Source organism: Myotis myotis, unplaced genomic scaffold (assembly GCF_014108235.1).
Source record: "Myotis myotis isolate mMyoMyo1 unplaced genomic scaffold, mMyoMyo1.p scaffold_m19_p_17, whole genome shotgun sequence".
Taxonomy (NCBI): Eukaryota; Metazoa; Chordata; class Mammalia; order Chiroptera; family Vespertilionidae; genus Myotis; species Myotis myotis.
Window position 1 is genome coordinate 21,022,048 of NW_023416321.1, and position 14,819 is coordinate 21,036,866.

The window sequence follows — 14,819 nt, forward strand, 5'->3', positions numbered from 1 at the left end:
TTCTTGTGTTTTAACAAGAAGTCAGCTTTTCTCTCTTCACACTCAAATTCTAATTCCAAATTGCCTTTTTCACACATCCCTTGCTGTATACCTAAATAACTATTAGCTTCGCCACAAAGTCAGTAAGCTTGTTTCAATATTTGCAGTGTTCTCAAAGGAGATAATAGTTAAATATATAATCAGTGAATAAATAGAAATAGGTGTACTTATAGCAATATTTACCTGAGGAAAAAAGTTACAGGCCTTCTGAAGTTCTTTTGCAAATTAGGGTAGCCATACAGGCATAAAAGTGACTTAACCTGTACCTGGTTGGTCACTATCCTTGTTAATCTATACATTGGTTTAGCCTTTGTCTTTTTTTTTTTTTTTAGCCTTTGTCTTAGTAACACTGCACATTTCTTTTCTTCTTCTACCTCCTAACTTCTTCTATCTCTTCCTTGTGTTCAAACTGATAGATGGTAATAGAGAAAATGGGCAGAGGCCTTGTACTCTTAAATTTAGATATAACTACCACTTCAAACTTCTGGTAGTAGATCTTGGTTTCCCCTTAGAGGTTTTAAAGGGAGATAGTGCCCCATTCCTTTTCCACCATATTACACAAACATTTAAGAGGCAAACAAACTACACAATCCAAAGCATCTGGTTGCCTCTGAGTGCAGGCTTTAATCTCCTAAGTAATGGTGATTCAAGCATTATATTCCAAAACACTTCTAGAGAAAACTACTTAGTCATAAGGGGAATTGTTTTCTAAGATTTGAGTTGATCTTGTCTGGCACACTATTCAAATCATCAGTGAAGCCAGCTATTTGTAATCCATGTGAATTATTTTAATAGGTACTTCAAGATATTCCATGGCACTATACAAAAAGCAAGATCACAAACATTAAAACCAATGGCAGGATTGTATGTATGAGGTCAACAAACAATACATTTAAATCATGTATTCTCATTGACTGCTAATCATACTGTAGAGAATAACACAATATTAAAATACATCACCCTCAGTAAATCTTCACTTAGAAAATCTGTTACAAGTAAAATATAGCATTTAGAATGTTCATTTAAAAATACAACTTTTATGAAAATTTTAAGAATTTTTAGAATTGGAAATATAAAAGTCAATGCAAAAGAAAATTTGACTTTCAGATAATGTGTATCTTAAAATATTAAAAATATTCTTTATTCTGAAAACAATGTCAGGAAAGAATACCTGAGTTCCTCTAAGAACTGGTTCTAGTTATCCAATTGCTTTTTTGGTAAAATTAACAAGAAAACATAATTTAACACTGCAATCATCTGTCAAATGATTAGGATAGAATAAATGTCGCATATGCATTAGGTTAAACAATCGTGATAAACTGGACTACAACACAAGTGTTTTGTGGCTTTAACAGTTTATACAACTTAATATATCTGGAAGTCTGATGAAGTAGCTCCATCTTTCCATTTGTTTACATGGTCTAAAATCACAGTTCTGCACAGCGGACATGTTTTCTCTCTGTCAAACCATAAGGTAATGCACTCTTCACAAAATATATGCTGTAAGGAAATTAAGAACTACATTTTAAACTTGATAACATTTTTATTTTAAATTCATCTCATTATAGACAATCATACTCTTTAGAGCTGAAAGGGATTTTGGAGAGCACTAATCCCTTCATTTTGCAAATGAGAAAGTATGACATTCCAGAATAAAAGAATGGTGTTACTGGTAAGAGCTACTAGTGTTCTTTTCTTTTGACTATACTATCCTTTTATCATTTTTAATCAAATACAAGCTATCTCTAGGTGATAACTTTAAAATCAAGTATAATGACTTAAGGGCTTAATAAGTCTTTGAGAGTAACTGCCATAAAGTATAGGAAAGGGCATTCCACAATCCAATAACAAATGCTGGTATTATTCTAAAAGACTAATATCCATTATTACAAATAGCCTGTTTTTTAAATCACATTGGTAGACAATTTGCCATTTGAATTATTTTTCCCCTTCATACACTCCTCTGCATAAAAATCATTAGAACATATAGAGACAAGATTTAGCTAACCTACCAAATCTGTAATCACAAATAAGAAATTACCAATATGTGCCCTGAATGCTACTTTCTGCTAAGCATGTAGTTTGCCTTTTTCCTTATAACTAACATAAATGTGCCTTGCAAATCACAGTGAAGTGTTGTATTTAGGTTGCTTAAAAATATAATTACCTGACAGATGAGAAGAATTGGCTTTTGAAATTCAGCTTGACATATTGAACAAATATCATCCACATCTGAACACTGTCTCTTGCTGGCAGCCACTCCATAACTCTATAAAGATAAGAAGTTATTTTCATTTACCAGTTTCTTTCCTGCACTTCCAACATGCAGGTGGTGCTATATTTTTCAAGTATTTCTGGAACTAGGCACTTGAAAACTCTCCCACAGGATACAAACTTTCAAAGCTGAACTACATATGCAGAACCACATCTTGATGAACTGCATCAAGGTTAACTCATTAAAAACATAATAGGATCTTTTTTTAAAAATACATATTTTATTGATTTTTTACAGAGAGGAAGGGAGAGGGATAGAGTTAGAAACATCGATCAGCTGCCTCCTGCACACCCCCTACTGGAGATGTGCCCGCAACCAAGGTACATGCCCTTAACTGGAATCGAACCTGGGACCCTTCAGTCCGCAGGCTGATGCTCTATCCACTGAGCCAAACCGGTTAGGGCCATAATAGGATCTTGAAAGATTTTTAGAATAACTGGATTCTAAAATCCAGGCTTCAAATTCAACACAATTCAACTGGCATAAGAAACTAAGCAATCTGAAATAGAGCTATTATAAAACCTATATATTAATGTACTAGGTGACCTCATATTGCCAAATTGGGCCCATTTATTATCTATGGCAGTGGTTCTAAAAAGTCAGTCCAGAGCGTGGCTGACTGAATGCAACTCATTTGGAAAGACTCCTTTAAAAAACAGATTTCTGTGCTCCATATTGGAGACTGACTCAGGTCCAGACGTACTGGGATGTGACAACAGGACTCTGAAGTTTTTGTAAGCTCTCCAGGTGAGTTCATTCTGAAGAAGGTTTGGGGACGACTGAACAGTGTCTTGCCACTAAATCTAAAAATAATTTTAATTATTATCCTTAATTATCACATAAGTCAGAGCATTTAGTACTAGGAAAAAAATGATTAATGTTTTATAAAAGAACTGTAACTGCAAAATATCACTTGGATAGAGTTGTATGTTCAAAATTAACTGCCAGCATCAAAATGCCATTCTTTGAATTTCCTTTTCCTCTGATGTACTAAAAAAGTTTCTGATCTAAGTTCTTAATAACACCTCACCAAATTCAGGAGAGAATTTAGTTATTAACTAGATGTGACAAAATGTTACAAATAAGATCAGCTTTCTGTAGAAATGATGGGAAAAAGGTGGCTAACGGGAAGTAAGAACACCCAAGTTCAGTCAATCACGGTAATGAGAGCAAAGCATGGTCTGAAGTTATGATCTAAACTTGTACTGAACATTGAAGGTTAACAAAGTCAATTTAAGACAAAAAATAAAATATTAAAAATTATGATTTTTCAGGTTACTGATAGATGACCTTGGTGCCAATCCTTTCAGTGACATTTAGCAGAGTACACTACAGATAACAGGCTGACAAGCTTTTAAATTAGCATTTTTGTCTGGCATATTGCGGACTCCTTTTAAGTGAAAGTTTATCTTGATGGTGATGGCAAAGTTAAGGAACCCCTAAGAATCTCAAGAATAAATCAAAGCATATGGATGACTGTGATATTCTTTCTGCTTCACAGAGAATATCAAACTATTTCAGTATAAGCCTTACTAGATTAGAGTACAATAGCTGACACTCACATAATGAATTGAATAAATCTGACCAAAGCTGAACTCTCCATTATATTATATCTTGTCTAAAGAATGAAGTTTGAATAGTATGCAGCAAAACTTATTACTATATTTACTATATATTAGAGAGAATATATCTTAGTGGACCAGTTAGTATGGTCCACTTTGGAGATACAGTCCTCTTTTTTGTTTTTCAGCATTCATCATTATGTTGGCATTCTTTTAGTAAGGTCCCCTGAGTCCTGACAAAGTAAGTACTTAATGCACTGCAAAACTGAGGATCAAACTCTGAAGCCTGTTGACCATAAAGGCTACTATGTAGCAAATGAGCCTCTGACAACCTTTGTCTGAAATTTGTAATCTCAGTAGAATCACATAATAAATCAAGTTTATAATTGACACTGGAGTGTCACTTTAAATTTTTTTTATTGATTTCAGAGAGGAAGGGGGAAAGAGAGAGAGAGGCATCAATGAGAGAAAAATCACTGACTGGCTGCCTCCTGCACACCCCTGCAACCCAGGTATGTGCACTGCTGAGAATGGAACCATGACCTCCTGGTTCATATGTTGATGCTCAACCACTGAGCCTCACTGGTCAGGCTGGAGTGTCAACTTATTGTTAAATTCCATGCCTTGAACTTATCCTATATAATAAAAGCCTAATGTGCAAATTGACTGAACGGGGGGGGGGGGGGGGATGACTGGTTGCTATGATGCGTGGTGTCCTCTCCCACAGGGGAAGCGCTGCTCCTCCAGAAGCCAGGCTCATGGCTGAGAGTGCAGTGGCGGTGGCAGGAGCCTCTCCTGCTTCCCCAGCAGCGCTAAGGAGCAGTGAACGGAGCAGTAAGGAGCAGCCAGCAGGCGGGCGGTAAGGAGCGAGGGGTCCTGGACTACGAGAGGGATGTGGACATCCCCCAAGGGCTCCTGGACTGGGAGAGGGTGCAGGCCGGGCTGAGGGATCCACCCCCCCCCCCAAGTGCACAAATGTTGTGCATTGGGCCTCTAGTTTGTGCATACAGAGTTGAGTATTGATGGGGAAAGTCAAATGATTAGAAGGGGCAAGGACATTCAAATATATAAGCACTTGGTAAAGTTAATATGCAAGTTAAGAAATTGATCATAGATAAAACTCCTAAATCATTCTCATAACCCTAAGTGCCAAAGTACTAAAAAAGTTTTAAAACTGTAATGAAATCTATATTTTTAAAATAGCTGAATTAACTTTTTTTTTTTGTAGTAATGAAAAAAAGGTTAAAAGTGTTTTTTCTTAAACAATTAAAATGTACTTACTGGTCGTGTAAAAAATTTTCTCAAAACCTGTCTGAAATTTCTTAGATGTTCATAAAAGTCCAAAAGCTGAAAAAGGCAATAAGAGATTATTAATTCCAAGAGCCCTATCTGCTAAACCCAGGGAACAAAGCTAAAATGCCACGATATCAAATACTGATAATAGCATAATGTTCATTGAATATCATGAGTAATCATTTCAATCTAAATATATTTAAAGTCCACGTATAAAATATTTTACTCAATTTATAGATTTCAATCAACTCTTAACCAAAAAAAAATCTGAATACCTAGAGGTACAATTTGGTCAAGACAAATATAAAGTTAGCCCTAGCTGGTTTTACTCAGTGGATAGATTGTTGGCCTGTGGACTGAAGGGTCCCAGGTTTGATTGCGGTCAAGGGCACATGCCCAGGTAGTGGGCTCGATCCCCAGTTGGGTGCTTGCAGGAGGCAGTCAATCAATGATTCTCTCTCATCATTGATGTTTCTCTCTCTTCCTCTCTAAAATCAATTAAAAAATATATTTTAAAAACATATATATATATACACCAGTGGCCCAGTGCACGGATTCATGCACATTGAGAGGCAATCTGAAGCTCACACCCAAGTGCCCGGGGAGTTTCCACATCCCCTTGAGCCGCCGAGAAGTCTGTTCTCACCCCCCACCCCCCCCCCACCCCGTTTCCTGAAAAAATATTTGCGCAACCCTGACCCTTCTGCGGCCAGGGTTGCGCCTTGCCTGCCTGGAAGTCCCTGGTAGACACCTTGGGCCGTGCTGGATGCTTTCCATTGCTCAGAGCAAGATAAGAGACACTCCGAGGTGAACAATACAAAGTTGGAGGTCCTGGAGGGTGGGGGTGCTCTGTTGCCCACCCCCCCACCCTTCAGATCCATCTCTCTTTGAGTTTTACCCCGATTGTCAGTTGCCGCTTGTGGCCACTGTTATATTGCTGCCTTCCTCTGTAGCTCCAGGGCAATCGGTAAGGGATGAGATTTGATCTCAATGCCCGAGGCAGAGTTCCAGGAGCCAGGTGGCCATATCAGGCTCCTCCTGTTTACTCTGAGTGCCATGCCCATACTTCAATGCTTCAACTGTTCTCCGGAGATTGTAACTGCAGGCTTATGGTGTACCAGGGATGCAGCAGTGCGCTAAGTGGCAGGCAGCTGGGTAGGAGCCTGAGCCGGTGCCATGCAGCTCCCACTCCCCCAGCCCCGCTGTGCCTGCTGCTGCTGCCGCAGCCACTCAGTAGCACTGCTGTGCAGGCAGGAGAGGCTCCATGAGTCCGGCTTCTGGCTGAGCGGCGCTCCCACTATGGGAGCACACTGACCACCAGGGGGCAGCTCCTGCACTGAGCATCTGCCTCTGGTGGTCAGTGTGCGTCATAGTGACTGGTCGACCGGTCGTTCCGGTCATTCAGTCATAAAGGTCGCTTAGGCTTTTATATATAGATAAAGTTAACTATGTCAAAGACAAGGCAATTTTACATGGTTCACATGTTTTTAACATTTAGATTTTAAAGTTTCATAAAGTGATTTAAGCTGAGGGGAAAAGACAGAAGAAACAGGGTAAGATTCTCTAGTTTCAGAATTATGTGTAGGACAGATGCTGCTGTTGGAGATGGGTATGTTCTATTCTACTTACTCTCTCTTCTTCCCCGTCTATAATCCATGCTATGTGGAAGTCCACTCCCCCAATAAAATCTGAACCACTGGATTAAGATAAAGACTGTATTTCCATTACTCCATTTCTAACTAGATACAGAATCTATTATGTCAATCTAAAATAAAGATCAAATAAACTAGTAAAATAGTTAATAAGAAAAGCAATGTTAAGTAAATCAGTAATCATTGTATGAATCATAAGACAAGATTAAGAATGTTACCTACTTTTAGTATGAGGTAGAGTAAAGCCAGCAATATTCCAAGACTCCTCCTTGTTATATTACCAAACTCCCCATAGCTTATAAGGTAACGAAACCAAACTGGTACGGGAACAAAAGTTCGGTAATACTGACATAATTCTTCTAAAAGCATGTACCAGTAACCCTAAAAAGGAAGAACAAATAGTTATCTTTGCTCCTTATATACATTGCACAAATACTTTATTAAAGTTTTTATTGAATATGGGAAAAACTGAATAATAGCATATAGTTAGTTATCAATTACCAATTGATAATGTCCTGGAGGAGAACTAAAGTACAAATCTAATATTTTCCCCTATATGATATGGGAATTAATTTTTAGATGATGCTGAAGCAAATATAATTCTGATTATTTTTCTAGATCAATATTTTGGCTTAAGTCTTTGAGCAAATGGTGGCCAGTCTGAGATAATTAAAATTAGGTTGAGACTAAATAGCATTAGTGTGGTTTGTTAACATTGTACCAACAAAACATTTTAGTTGCTTACCTTGGATTTAAAAGGTATGATGAAAGAAGGCACCAATAAAATAAGGCATTTTAAGCCCATGCAGAGGAATTTCAAGATGAAATCTGTAATTCCAACAACCCAAAGTACTTCCCAGAAGCTCGAATAGTCCAAAGTAGGATTTAAAAAAATTAAGCTACCAAGAGAAAAACATCAAAATTTATCAGAGCAACATACAAAGGTAAAGTATTCACGGGTTTTTTTTTTTTTTTTTTAAATATATATTCTATTGATTTTCAACAGAGAGGAAGGGAGAGAGACAGAGAGCTAGAAACATCGATGAGAGAGAAACATCGATCAGCCGCCTCCTGCACATCCCCCACTGGGGACATGCCCGCAACCCAGGAACATGCCCCTGACCGGAATCGAACCCGGGACCCCTCAGTCCGCAGGCCGACGCTCTATCCACTGAGCCAAACCGGTTTCGGCTTCATGGGGGTTTTTAATTTGCTACTGAATATTTATTTTGATGTGTAAAAAATATAAAATTGGCAAGTGTTAGAGTTCACATAAACAGAAGAACATTTTGCTTATTTTAAAGAGACTCTTAAAATGTATTAATTTTGCATCTTTCCTCTATAGCAGTGGTTCTCAACCTGTGGGTCGCGACCCCTTTGGGGGTTGAACGACCCTTTCAGAGGGGTCGCCTAAGACCATCGGAAAACACATAATTACCTATTGTTTTTGTGATTAATCACTATGCTTTAATGATGTTCAATTTGTAACAATGAAATTGGGGGTCACCACAACATGAGGAACTGTATTAAAGGGTCGCGGAATTAGGAAGGTTGAGAACCACTGCTCTATAGCAGGGGTCCTCAGACTTTTTAAACAGGGGGCCAGTTCACTGTCCCTCAGACCGTTGGAGGGCCGGACTATAGTTTAAAAAAAAACTATGAACAAATTCCTATGCACACTGCACATATCTTATTTTGAAGTGAAAAAACAAAACGGGAACAAATGCAATATTTGTATTTGCATGTGGCCTGTGGGTCGTAGTTTGAGGACCCCTGCTCTATAGTATAAAAGAGCAGTCTTCCTAACTTGTCATGGTTGATACTTTTCTAGCCTGTAATCTAAAAAAAATTCACTAATATTAAATATCTGTCATTTTCTCAACCAACTCCAATCTGGATTCCATTCCCTCCTTTCCACTGAACTGCTTTTGTACAGATCACCAACTACGTCCACCTTGCTAAATTCAAAGGTCATGTCCCTTTTTCCCTTTACCTCCCTGAATTATTATTCCTAGACTTCTAACACTACACTCCCTAGATCTCATTTGTGACTGATGGTTCCTTCCTGGTTTCTTTTGCTGCTGCTCCTCTAATTGTGGGCATGTCCAGTCCTAGGCCCTCTTCTCTGACTATACTTTCCCTGGTTGGTTTTGTTTTTTAAAGTATCACTCGCATGCTGATAACACCAAAATATATAGTCCTAACCTCTACTCTGAGCTCCTGACATATATATTTGAAATCACTTAACAATTTTATGTGACGTATCAATATGTTCAAAACAAATGATTGATTTTTCCCCTCAAAACCAGTTACTTTCCCAGTCTTTCCAAGCCCAGTAAATGGTACCATCATCCAGCCAGTTGCTTAGATGAAAATCCTAGGTGTCATCCTTGATTTTCCCCCTCTACCTACCCACCCAATCCAATCAGTGATATTGGATCCACTGACAAACTATATCTGAAATTGCCCACACCTCTCCAACTCAACTGAAAACCAGGACTTCTAATTATCTGATTAGAGCCAAAAATTCAGAACACTTCCATCTAACATGGAAACTTAACAACTACTGTCCTTTGGCAAGTCTTTATTTCTACAAGCAAAGATCATGTTCTTATTACACAATGTACACATAAATCAAAACATCATGTAAAACTTAACTGTATACATTTTTATTTGCAAGAAATATATAAAAAAACAAAAAGAGACCACCACCAACATTGACTAAATGGAACTAATAACTATTGACGATATAAGTAAAAATTTAAGTATCAAAAATTAAATATTTATCAAGCGCCTGCTAGGAGTCAAGACACTGGGTACACAAATCTGAAAAAGTCACTTGAAGCTTTCAATCTTGGAAGGAGAAGGGTAAAAACTGAACTCTAACAATAAGTATATGCAAGTAAAATACATGCAGAGTGCTAAGGAATATGTTACATAAAAATATGATTGTGTACTTGGATCTCTAATTACCTGAGATAAAGTGACTGAGAATGAAAGGTGTAATATAAAAGAACAGAAGATCCTGCTAAGAATACCAGTAACCAAGCACACTGAATCTTTGAGCACCTTTCCTGAAAAATAAACAATTTTAGAATTTATTACTTTGGATTATGCCAGAGATTTAAATATCATTAAACTTTTATTTTAATGACTAATTTATTAACTTAGAATGTTTAAACAGATTAAACTTATTAAAAATATAGAACATCTGTTAAATTGTATATCATCACACTCTATATCTTTAGTGAACAAAACAGAACTCACATTTAAACACCTTTTTAAAATAACAAGTTTCTTTACTGTATAAAAACATTACCTATGTTTGAAAGAAGCCAAATCTTCTACAAGCGACATAAAGGACCCAGCAAAATGTAAACTTTACCTCTGCAGCTCCCTACTTTTGCCTCCCAGACAAAACAAAATGTTAACAAGTGTACTTAAGTTACCAGGGTTTATAAGTATAATTTTTAAATTCTCAGACATTCAATAAGAATTTAATAAGGCAATTTATTTTTTAAAATTAAGTATCAATTATTGATTTAATTAAAAGTTTTACTAGTTTTAAATCATGCATTAAATTTTCATGGTTTGATAGGTTCTAACTACAAATTTCCAGGTCAGAATGCATGATCCTTACAAAGATACTGCCCTTTAAAATTGCTTAAAGGTGAGGTTTTATAAACTGATCCTAGTTTTCCCAATAGTTTATATGAATAGAACTCTTTTATAATTTACTAGAGGCCCAGTGCATGGATTCGTGCACCAATGGGGTCCCTTGGCCTGACCTGAGGGGATAGGGCTGAAACCGACCCAGTGCACAGATACGTGCACTGGTGGGATCCCTCAGCCTGGCCTGCGCCCTCTTGTAATCTGGGACCCCACCAGTGCACAATCGGGGCTGGGGAGGGACTGCAGGAGGGCTCCAGGGTGTGTCTGGCCCCTCTTGTCCAGTCCCGATCCACTGGACCTCAGCAGCAAGCCAGCCTACCAGTCAGTGTGTCTGCCCCCTGGTGGTCAGTGCACATCATAGTGACTGGTTGAACAGTCCAATGAACAGTGGGACATTTAGCATATTAGAGGCTTTTATTATATAGGATGTTATGGAAAAACCACTTGGGTTTAATTTTCTTTAAATAAGAGATTAGACCTAAATAGTTCGATTTCCATTTATTCAATGTACATTTTCTTTACTTTAAATCTGATAGTGCGACAGCTAGTTTCTAATGATGATTATATGATGTACTGTGGTTAAACTAACTCATAAAACATGAAGGCACTTGACAAATCAGATCAAATAGTGCATTCTAAACTTTTTAACCGTTCTATCTAGTTTTTCTTTCTCTATCAGGAACCCAACTTACACAGGAAATAAGGTGAAACAATTCAGCTGTAGGACAGATCATTTATGCCAGATCATCTATGTATATAAAAGCCTAAGCAACTGTTAAGACCAGTAGCTATGATGTGCACTGACCACCAGGGGGCAGACACTCAACTCAGGAGCTGCCCCCTGGTGATCAGTGCGCTCCCACAGCCAACCTCCTGTGGCCGACCAACCTCCAGTGGCCCCTCCCCCCTGGACTGGGTGAGATGGCCCCAATTGCTGCCAGGCCGAGGGACCCCCCCCCCACCTGTGCATAAATTTGTGCACTAAGCCTCTAGTTTAGATAATAAAACTTAATATATTATAGATGTTATAATGTATCTATTTAAATTTGTCAAAAAACTATCTTAATTCCTATTTCTTTCAAAAATGAGTATATGATCTAAAGAGAAACATTTAGTAATTTTTTTAGTTTTGTGTTATACTTACTCTTAGAAAAACTTGATTTACAATGCTTTTGTCTGCATACATAAAAGTTGTAAGCAGTCCAATTCCAAGAGAAATTCCTGTTAGATAATAAGTTCCAGTTAATTGCAAGAAAAAAAAATCAAAAAGCTAACACAATGACATGAATTTAAAGGGAATATTTACAATTTTAAAAGCTAGCAGAAAATCAGTAACAAAAATACATAGGTTAAAGTAGATTACCAATAAAGAAACAAATTTACTGAATTTAGCAATGAAACAACTCAATATTTTATTATACCCTACCTGTTATATGCTGCATAACAAGTTTGACACCCAGAATCAAAATATATGGAAGACTCTTTTGCAGCCACTTGAAGAGATATCGGAATTCTGAGTAGGAGCTACTACCATGATCTCCAGACTCCATGGAAGTATCACCAGGCTGCCTTGCTTGGTTACGGGACTGATTCCGTGAGTGACTCTGTACACATCCATGGGTACAGCTATGGACACCTGACCTTATATTTCTGGAGCTTAGATTTTCAGCACATTCTTTAGGTGTGGAGTTAATCTGGATATGCACATCTCCAGAATGAAGACCAGAACCTTCTGTCAATCTTGTGTGGACACTTTGGGAGGCTGAGGCAGCCTCACTGCCTGCAACTCTTTGCAATTGGCTACAGTTGGCTTGCATGACCCTTGAATACTTTTTTGTGATACAGATTTCTTTGCTTCAGGTCTCTGTCTTCTAAAAATCAAAAAGCAGAAAATATTCTAAGTGAACAGTTAAAGGAGAGGCTGATAATCACAGTAGATGAATTATTTTCAGGTATCCATTACTTGTTTTTGAATTTATTATACATATATATATATATATTTTATTTCAGAGAGGAAGGGAGAGGGAGAAACAATAATGAGAGAGAATCATTGATAGGCTGTCTCCTGCACCCCCATGCTGGGGATCAAGACCACAACACAGGCATGTGCCCTGACCTGGAATCCAACCTGGACCTCCTAGTTCATAGGTTGACGCTCAACGACTGTGCCACGCGGGTTGGGTTATTACTTGTTACTAGACTCCCCCGTTAATAACAAGGCTCTGCTGCTCTACACAGAATACCTTTTAGGGGACATCTGCTACCAAAGAAGTTGAGCTTCAGATGCCTCCAGTTCTCTAATAAGAATCAACAAAATAAAGTATGGGTGCCCAGTAGATGTGACTAATGTGAACACTAGTATTCATATTTTAATACTTCAGTACATTTACTCTGCCCACCTGGAGCAGTTTCATCTCCAATGTAGACACTACATTTCATAAGAATCATGTTTGCTAATGCTTGGAAAGGCTAGGGAGAAAAAAATTAAATCTTAATGCCTTGTTAAACACCATGGAGAACTAATAAACATTTCACTCGGGTGACCTATAAATTTGTCTTATGTTGAAACAGCTTTGCCAAAGCTAATAAAAAAGCTTCCCACAAATACCCAAATATTACCAAACATCTTTAAAATAGGGAAACGTGGGAAGTCGCCATGTAATTTCTAGACAACTCTAGTCTGAATAAGGATAGTTACACAGTCTGCCCATTAAAAATGCCACAATCGGGCTGTGGGGTGGTGTGTGTGATGGGTGTGTGTGTGAGTGTAATGTGTGTGTGAGTGTGATGTGTGTGTGATGGGTGTGAGTGTGATGTGTGTGTGTGAGTGTAATGTGTGTGTGATAGGTGTGTGTGTGATGTGTGTGAGTGTGATGTGTGTGTGTGAGTGTAATGTGTGTGTGATGGGTGTGAGTGTGATGGGTATGTGTGAGTGTGATGTGTGTGTGATGGGTGTGTGTGAGTGTGATGGGTGTGTGTGTGATGTGTGTGTGTGAGTGTAATGTGTGTGTGATGGGTGTGTGTGATGTGTGTGAGTGTGATGTGTGTGTGTGAGTGTAATGTGTGTGTGATAGGTGTGTGTGTGATGTGTGTGAGAGTGTGTGTGTGTGTGATGGGTGTGTGTGAGTGTGATGTGTGTGTGTGAGTGTAATGTGTGTGTGATGGGTGTATGTGAGTGTGATTGTGTGTGATGGGTGTGTGTGAGAGTGTGTGTGTGTGTGTGTGTGTGTGTGTGTGATGGGTGTGTGTGAGTGTGATTGTGTGTGATGGGTGTGTGTGTGTGTGTGTGTGTGTGTGTGTGATGGGGGAGGGGGCGGCTCACGCAAGAGGACGCCGTCGGGAGAAGATCCCTAAGTGCCCGTGGGCAGCACGGAGGCGGGCAGCGTGGAGCCCCAGCCTCCCTCCCTGTCGGAAGCAGCAGGTCCGGCAGGTCATTCTATTTCCTTAGGTTCGAATAGATACAGACATTTTTTCAGTTACTGTACGGAGGTTGGGCTTTTTAGTTCCTTTCGCTAAAGCTTTCACCGATGCTCCGACGCCACGCGTGCTATTTCCTCCACCCTCTGAAGACCAACCCTGGGCGCGACAGCGTTAGTGCCTTTTCCAGAAAGAAAAGCAGAACCCTCCCACTTTCCTCGATGCGAGAGCAAGAAAGGGAAGGAAAGAAAAAAAAGGAAGGGAAGTCAACGCAAACAACTCTTCCGGAATCCCCAGGACAAGCTTCCACCCACGTTCGCGCTTCGAGTGTCTCAGTTACTCTCCCCAGCGCCCAGCGCCGCCGCCCGCTCCCCGAGGCCTGACCTCATGACGACGAGCAGACCGAGGCGGCGGCGGCGGTAGGAAGAGCGGGAGCCGTGGCCTCGCGGCACGCAGTCCGGGCCATCGCCTTCCAACCCCACTCCCCGCGGCTCCGTCCTGCTCTGCGGCGGCGGCGCGCGCGCTCCCCGGACGTCCTCCCGCGCACGCGCCCGCCGCGCCGGGGGCAGGGCCGCGACCAGCGCGCGGGGGGCGTGGGGCCGCGGGGCGCTGGCTGTGGGGAGGGCGCTGCGCCTGGGACGACGCCAGCCGTGTGCGTTGCACACTCTCGGCCTCACGTATGTGCATCTGTGATACAGGTGTGTGACCCGCCACGCGCCTCTGAGAGCTGGACGTTTTAAGACTCAAAATGCTTTGGCTTCCAGAACCTGCCCTCGGAGGAGGGGCGCGAAGTCGGGGACGGTCCCAGGCCCTCGCCCGGCTCGTCCCCCCGGGCACCGCCCCCTGGCCCCGCCGAGCGCGCGCTCCGGAGCCGGAGGAGCCACGTCGGCGGGGAGTCCGCGCTCCTCG

The 14,819-nt window shown here is 40.2% G+C and overlaps 1 protein-coding gene across 1 annotated transcript; it reads right to left on the minus strand.

The window, feature by feature from the left end:
- Positions 1-643: 643 nt before the first annotated feature.
- On the minus strand, positions 644-14,430 carry RNFT1 (ring finger protein, transmembrane 1). Its single transcript, XM_036340194.1, is given in 10 exon segments — positions 644-1,539; positions 2,207-2,308; positions 5,158-5,223; positions 7,044-7,202; positions 7,567-7,720; positions 9,795-9,895; positions 11,638-11,714; positions 11,920-12,330; positions 12,333-12,364; positions 14,295-14,430. Coding segments are annotated over 10 exon segments (1,242 nt in total). The 5' UTR covers positions 14,300-14,430; the 3' UTR covers positions 644-1,404.
- Positions 14,431-14,819: the final 389 nt, after the last annotated feature.